Genomic DNA, 8,530 nt, shown 5'->3' with positions numbered 1-8,530 from the left:
ATTCACGGATGGGCTGTCGACTACTCTAATAACTCTTTGAGAAAAAGAGGACTGTCTCACTTTGGACTTTACATGTTTCTTCAGCATCTTAAACCTATGACCACGCGTCCTTCCTCCAACTGAGAACTCAAAAAAATCTGAGGACTTCATATCATCAATCCCATTCATAATCTTATGGAAGATCTGCATCATATCGGTATGCCGTCTATATGCCAATGAAGGCAATCTCAAATGTTTAAGTCTTGCTTCATAACTCAAAGGTCTGAGTGGACGTATCATTCTGGTAGCTCGACGCTGTACATTCTCTTCTTTTACAACATTCTTCTTCCAATGAGGATGCCACACTGATGAACAATATTCTAATGTCGGTCTAACAATAGACTTGTACAGTTGAATAAATCCTTTCTCATTGAAAGTAGAAAATGTACGATTGATAATTCCAATCCTATGATTCGCTGCAGTACAAATTGTGTCCACATGATGAGTAAAATCTAACTTCTTGTCATAATTTACTCCAAGATCTTTTACATATGTAGCTACTGGAATGGGCGGGTTTGTTTCATCCATTGTATAATTGACACATAGGTTATTCCTTCCATAATGTATAACTTTGCACTTTTCCTGGTTAAAAGGAAGCTGCCACTTTTTTGACCATTCCATCACTCTAATTAGTTCAGTTTGCAGATTCAGTACATCATCATTATCATATATCTGTGAATACAACTTGGTGTCATCAGCAAAGAGCTTAACTTCACATCTGCCACTTAACAACACATCAGGAAGGTCGTTTACATACAACAGAAACAAAATTGGCCCCAAAACACTACCTTGTGGGACTCCACTAGATACTGCAGTTTGTGAAGATAAAACACCATTGACCACCACTCGTTGTGATCTTTCACTTAAAAAAGACTTAATCCACTTCAAAAGATTCCCAGTGATCCCATACGTTTCTACTTTCCTAATCAGTCGTTCGTGAGGTACACTGTCAAATGCCTTACTATAATCTAAATATATGCAATCGACGTTTCCACCATTGTCTAATACTGTTGTCCATGTTTCTGATACAGATAATAACTGTGCACCACAGCTTCTTCCTTTCCTAAAACCATATTGCTCCTCTGTAAATAACAGATTTGAGTCCATGTGTTGTACAATCTTATCTCTGAAAATGGTTTCCATTAACTTGCAAATATTACTAGTCAAACTCACCGGCCGATAATTATTTGGTTTCTTCTTATCTCCTTGCTTGTAAATTGGAGAAACATTAGCATTCTTCCATGCCTTTGGAAGTTCACCTTTTGACATTGACATCTAGTAAATAAGTCTGCAAGTGGTTTCGAAATGCAATCTACAATTTCTTTCAAAATACGATTCTGCACATTATCTGGACCGGGGGATTTTGTTTGATCCAGTTTCAATATAACATCTTTCACAACTTGTTCTGTAAAAATGACTGTATCTAATTGTACATTATGAATTCTGGTATCCAGAACTGGAACATTCGATAAGTCTTCGTGTGTAAAACGTGTGTTGATAACGTAACTTGTTTAAGCCCTATTTGATATCTACAGTAAAACTAAGACTTGACAAAGCTAAGAAGAACATTGATTTTTTTTGTTGACTTTTCATTGCATAAGTGTATCTGAATTCTGTGTGTAGATATCTACCATATAGAGTCTAGGCCTAGACCATATTGACTTGTCAAACTCTAAAGCATTTGAACATAGACGTCTATCATAATTGTGCAATTTTGCTTCATAAACTTCCCCTAAAGATTGTGGTTTTCATGAAAACATTCTAAATGGTTATGAAAAAAATATTCAACAAATCCTGCCCAGCATAAATAAACATGCACTACTACACTCATGTACAAACTAGATTCAAATTGCTCATTATTTGACCGGAAAAGAATCACATGTGGCATAATTCAAGGCTCATTACTTGGCCTACTTTCATTTCTTGATACCTTGATGCAGTAATCCCTTGTTGCAGCTCTTATAATCGTACAAAGCTTGCTGTCATACTGAGATGAACTCGGGCTGTGTGTCATGAGGGGGCGCTATTCATGTATGTGTACAACATAACAGTCGCATGCATCGTACAATAAAATGTGACTTTGTGAGTATTAGTGCTCAAGTGCAAGTAAAAACTGTGTGGCGTGGATCCTCCTACATGATGGCAGATCCAGCAGGAGGCTGCATTGTTCTGAAAATGGATAGAGCAGCTCCTTGGAATACTGTAAAAGTGGAAATTTTCGCGGTGTTGAAATTTTCGCGCATTTCATGCAAACAGAAACTAGCGCGAAAATAAAAGCACGCGAATATTTCTGCTTGCCATATGTTCCTGTAGTTGATGTCTTGATACCGCGGAATTAAAAACACGCGAAACTCTTCTTATCCGGCCGAGCGCGAAAAATTAGTCGCGCGAAAATATCCACTTTTACAGTATTCTGTGTTAGTTCGGCAGTGGTTACTAACACTTTTACTAACCCTTTGCTGTGTACATTGTGTCCAGAGAGTGTGTATTGCAGTCTTATTGAAGACTTGCTAAATTCCATAATTTGAAATTACATCCACCTTTTCATATCTAGAACAGTTTGCCCTTTACATGTCAGAACAAATTTTAGATGAAAGCTTTGCCAAGATCTATGCTATTGATATAATTTCAAAAACAATGGTGGGAAATAATTAATGCATTGTAATGAAGTAGGCTACCTTTCCTGTTCTTTCATTCAGTGCCTTGTGGATCCTTGAGAATGCTCCTGATGGAATGGGCAAGATCTTCACAATTATGGCATATCTCCGCTTGGGAAAATTGTGTCACTGCTCTGTCCATTTGACCGGTCAAGGACAGTGAAAAAGTACAATGTCTCTTCTGCACATCTGTGCCAGATGCTCTAAGAAATTGCAGAGGTTTGTTTCTGCAATGACTTTGAGACCAAACATCATGCTGCATGATCAGATACAGCAAGCACTCTTCTTCACAGCAAGCTCGCGCACAAACTTGCCCAAAATTGCTGGGGTGCAGGTGCTGTCATCGACATTGCTTGTCTCTAAAGTGGATAAGATGGCCCGGAAGACAAACACACGGGACCAGTGTCAGAGTGCAGCCCATACTTCAAACATATTCCTCAACAGTGATTTTGAATCGTCACCGAGCTGCGTCGAATTTGGCGACAGTTTGGAAATTGAGCACATACTCTCTTTGATAGGCATACATCTGGAGGTGTTCACACCACAAGATGTTGCCACTTCCATAAACCGACTCTGGGAGTGCATTTGGCATTTTAGATCAGATGTTAATTTGTGGCTGAAGTACCTGGAGACCCTTCAGCACCACGAATTGCTGCCACAGCTTTGTGAGAAAATCTGCCTACATGCGCATTCGATGACAAATGCAGAGGCACTCAACACTCTTTACCTAATTCTCAAATTTGGAGCACCTGATGTGACTTCTGAAGCCATCGCGGCTCTCTATGTGTCCTGTGCAAGCCGAGTTCCGACGTTTGACTTGAACGATGCTGCAATGTTCATACGCTGTGCCCAATCAGTCAAGGACATACTTGGTGTTTACAGCATAGACTGTCAGGAAGGTAGTGCCATAATAAGAAATGTGATCGCCCACTCCAAGGATCTCCTTGGCCGTGCAGACGAAGAGCCCGATTCCGGAGCTATGTGCAGATTGTTGCTGGGGCTCTTGCACTGCAGTGTGGACGCCACAGAGCCACTTGTTGCTACCATCACCCAGAAGTTGTACCATGCCATTCCAGACTTGAACACCAGCAAACTCGCCCCACTCTCAAAGGCCGTCTTCCTCTTGGGCAAACATCAGAGTCCCTTTGCTGGACGGATGATGCACCGATTTGCGGAACTTCTCGACGACTTTGCAAGTCCAAGTGATTTTTCTCATATGTTCTATACACTGGCCAGTTTGTCTTCCAAGGACATGGAAAGGAGACTCACAGAGACGTTTCACAAGCTCTTTGTTGAAGGGGCATCCTTTGGGTTTAATGATCTTCGACGCATCATTCAAGGTTCTCTGCTTCTGAGAGATAGAGTGTGTAAGGAAAGAATCTTGCAAAAGAGTGGTCAGTTACTTCTTCCACAGATCCCAGCCATTTCCCCAATTGAACTTGCCATCATCTACGGCAGCCTGCGCAGGGTGTACCTCCAGGATTATCACTTGAGGGGTCTCCTTGAGGAGCAAGTGGAAAAACATTTCCAAGTTGCTGAAGCACCACATCAGCTGCTCGCTCTCATCGAAGTCCTCAGCCACGATCCCCCGCCTGACCTGAAGCCGCAGATCATCAAGAAAGCCATCCAAATAGTGCCATATTTATCCAATGAGAGGCTCGGACGACTCTGCAATGCAGTCGGCCGCATGAAGATCAGGTCTGGACACTTGCCTACAGTTATTGAAGCTCATGTTCTCAAGAATATAGACAGCATTACAGATCTTGTCGCCATGAAGAATGTTTCTCATTTCTTGATGTCGTCTAAAACAACCAATGTTGAGCTCAAGAATATCTTCATTGAGAAACTGCACAGAAAACTCAGGGATGCCATCACACCAAATGTTCTTGTCTTTGCCCTGGATGCCTTGAGCAACATGGGCGTCAGTGCCAAAGACATTGATCCAAGGGTCTGGGAACAGGTGTTGGTGATGATGCCAAAATTGACTGGCAATGATTTGCGGAGGGTCTTCTTCGTGCTGACTGGTTTCTCAAACAACTTGTCCCCAAAGTCTCCCGACGATCCTGTTGGTCTGCAGGTGCTACTGAACTATGTGAGGAGATCAGTCTTTGCGACTGAATCTGCATACTTATCACTCAGCGCCGACGCTTCATGCGCAAGGAATGATGAAGAAATGCCTCACTCTGTTCCAGAACTCGATCCCTCCAGGATACGAGATGCACCCACGGCAGTAGCCTTTGCCAAACTCCTCATCCAGCACCGCATCTACAACAAACCCTTCCTCACAGCAATCGAGTCAACCGTCTGGTCAGCCATGGCCGACTTGTCGCCTTTCCATGTCGGTGACATCCTGGAGGTCTTCATCATCGGGAATTTCCAGCCATCTGGTGAGGAGGAGTTCCTGGAGGAATTGTGTGACTCCAGAGTGATGCCCTACATGGCAGACTTGGGGCCCTCGAGACTGATTGGCATTGCCCTACGCTTTGCTGTCCTCCAGTACTTCCCCACGCAGCTCCTCAGCACTATTTTCAGCATAGACTTCTTGCGGACAATGGAGAAAACATACGGTATGTAAAAACACCAAGAAGTAATGCTTCATCACAAAATATGCTCTATCATCTGTCTCATTTTCAGCACTTTCCATATAGGTACCTTCAAAGAGACAGAAATTGGAATCTTTATCTAACTTTTTTACTCTTATACATGCGTGACATCTCAGCAAAGACTTCTGATAATGGTGATATTTGAAGATGTGAAAGAGTAGACTCTTCTGTCCATAAGGAAGAATGATGCATTTGAAGGTTTTGCAATTTCTCTGCATGCAGGGTGAAAGAAAGTCATGTTTGAAATTGCCTTTGGTAATTATGGTACCGGTACTGCAACATCTTATATGACTATGTAGATGAGCTTTGTTATCTCATTCTATTTGTTGTTGTTGTTGTTGTTGTTGACTTCTTTTTTTCTTTTTTCTTTTTTCACTCTGCTAGTGTCAAGAAACTTATCTAGCCAGCTGCAAGATCTGAATCGCATTGTGTGCCTGGACTTCCCTGAGCTACGAGTGCCTTGGTTCAGTCAGCAGGTTGCACACAAAGCAGGTGAGTTTTATATAATAGGCAGTGCTCTAGCCTGACTGCTGTGTGAGCCTGGTTGTTTGGACTCACTCTACCATTGATAGTAAATGCTCTGTGGATGAGATGGAGGTATGATGTGCAACCTTTGGGGTCGTTGATCAGAATGTATTCACATGGCAAACAAACATTGATAATGGTGTGGGGAGAGTTACACATCTTGCCAAGAGTTATTATAGCTTTTTATTGTTAAACCTGTCATGGTCATTTTTGTCTGTTTGGTAGACAGTTTGAACAATGTTACTATCTCCCCTGTGTCTTCCCCACCACACCCCCCCCCCCCCCCCCCCCCTCCCAATATTAGGTATCTAGCCCAGTTGGGTTTGGAGTTTGAAAGATATGTAAATTGTCAATGACATTAGGATCTTTACACATTTGACAGCGTCTGCATGCATACCTTCCATTTCATGTTTATGTGTTATGATGGTGTATGAATTTCATTCAGCTTTCTGTGACCATAGCAGTGTGTTGTGTGCATCATGATTTTTTATTCATCTCTTCTCTATTCTTTCTTTTAAAAAAAAAGCACAAAAGCAACTCTCCACCAAAGGTACTGTGCCTTGCCACAAGTTTTGCAACATTCATTTGCATCTCTCTCTCAAATTGGTGCCATTTTTCTTGTTCTTGTGTTCTTGCATTGTGTTTGTATTATGCATAACTAATAATCCTTAGGTTTTTGCGAACACTCATGCCACTTTGTTTACTCTCTATAGAAAATGTCACTTTATATAATGAAAAGATAATTTTGATTTTGAAATTCAAATATGAATTTTTGACTGGGACTGGTAGGAATAATATGTTGCATTTTGCTCTCAAGGTTTTGTTGTACTAACTGTGCTCACAAAAACAACTTTCCATTAGTCATTCTTCTTCCATGCCCAAACTTTGAGGTCAACATAAGAGGTATTCTGATGATGTGATCTGTCACCACATTGCTTTAAAAAAAAAAGTTGCGAAATTAATGCTGACATAACTGCCAGCCGGGTGATTTAGCTGTGAAATAAGAAAATTTTGTCATGTGCTCCAGTCCTAAAGTTTATAACATCTCTTGCATGGTATGTGTGGTGTTTGCTTTACCTCAAAATTCTGTTTTACAAATCAGGCATCCAAACTTAACCATTTTGCTGAATATGATATCTTTTAGATTAGGTTTTGATGACTGGAAGTAAATTTGTAGTCAGTAATGGAGTTTATTTTGGGCAGTAAACACTGGTCATCAAAGGAATTGTACAGACCTCTGAATGAGGTCAAACACTTGAATGAAGAGATGAGCTTAGAAAGCGAGGAAATGTGGCTTGATTCCAAAACCTGATGTAGTGCTGAGCCATAGTCTTCATTTGAGGTGTCATCAATGAGAGATCCAAATTCGGCATCTCTTTACTTCACAAACATTTGTTTCAAGTAACAGTTAAGCATATGAACTTTTGCATTCAGTCTTACCGTAGATTGTAATTCTTCATCTCGATTCTGTGTGTCGTCCTTATGGGCATCTGTCATGAGATTTTCACTTGTGATGCATATATGTGTCTTTCATTATACCTATACTTTCATTCATTGTTATTAATTGAACTGTTACTGTCTTTCCATGACTGCCATTGTTGTTCATATTTTTTGCACTTGTTCATACTAATAATGCATTTATTCTCATAGTTACCAAAGGTTAGAATTTAAATGCTTTCTGTTTGAGTGCATTTTCAATATTTTACTTGTTTCTGTCTTCTGCAGCAACATAAACAATTAACCTTTGCCATCACAAAAGTGTAGTTCACTAGTTACAAACATTATTTCAACTCACCTTCCCACAACTTACCTCAACAATATTTCAGCCCCATGTTTTCACGACATATTTCACCAAAGTTGCATGCATGCACAGATACACTGTGAGGGCTGATGTCGGATGGACAGTACTAACAATTTACAATCTGCAATACCCATGGTAACTGTCATTGTTATTAATAGCTGTCATTATGATCCTTTGCCAGGGAGATCCCCGCTGCACTACCTGAAGCTTGATGTAGAGTCCGTTCTCGTGGACATCCTTGGGGGACCATCTTACCTGCGTAAGAACGCTGTTACCCCCTATGCATACACTATTGGTGAGTACTGACCATTCAAGCTACAATCAATGTCAGATTTCCACCATAAAAATCTGTGATGCAATAGAGTACATCTGAACAACACAAAAACAAACAAAGCAATGTGCGTTTCAATTCTATATTAATAAACAATCTGTAGCAAATTTATAACACAGTTTTGCAAGCATATGCACATGTTGTTGTTTTTTTAGTTATATTTTTTGTTTCTATCAAAAATGAAAAAATGAATGAATGAATGAAAGAGTGGATCACTGGTAGCTTTTTATTCGAGGATTAATTATTGTAGATGACAATGCATCTTTTTATATACATGTATATATATTTGTAAATCCATTAATAGCTGAAGCAAAATTCAAAATACAATCAAATGTAAGTCATTCCATCGTCATCACAGGACATTCACATTCATTACAGAAATCTATTTGATTTTGCATTTTTGCTTTCAGAACAGGTTTTTGCAATTGCCATCAAAACTGTTTCTGTCATATCTCCTAAAGTAATGACATGATTTGTTCATGTGAGAATCTGTTACAACCGTAAAAGCTATGTTATTTTCACGAGGGTTTAGTTTTCATAATTTTTGGAATTACTGTTGAGCCGCAAAATCAAG

At 40.1% G+C, this 8,530-nt stretch overlaps 1 protein-coding gene across 1 annotated transcript in view; it reads left to right on the top strand.

Moving 5' to 3' along the window:
• The first annotated feature begins 2,610 nt into the window (after positions 1 to 2,610).
• The window catches only part of LOC139716704 (FAST kinase domain-containing protein 1, mitochondrial-like), a 56,733-nt gene continuing 50,813 nt past the window's right edge, over positions 2,611 to 8,530 (top strand). Inside the window, exons 1-3 of the mRNA XM_071628234.1 lie at positions 2,611 to 5,263; positions 5,684 to 5,791; positions 7,807 to 7,920. Of these exons, the coding sequence (XP_071484335.1) occupies positions 2,869 to 5,263; positions 5,684 to 5,791; positions 7,807 to 7,920 (2,617 nt within the window). The 5' untranslated portion in view covers positions 2,611 to 2,868. The remainder of the gene's footprint in view (positions 5,264 to 5,683; positions 5,792 to 7,806; positions 7,921 to 8,530) is intronic.

This window comes from Diadema antillarum, unplaced genomic scaffold, assembly GCF_040938485.1.
Source record: "Diadema antillarum isolate AM-2024a unplaced genomic scaffold, OU_Dant_1.0 scf00000069, whole genome shotgun sequence".
NCBI lineage: Eukaryota > Metazoa > Echinodermata > Echinoidea > Diadematoida > Diadematidae > Diadema > Diadema antillarum.
This window is presented reverse-complemented; position numbering and strand designations above follow the sequence as displayed.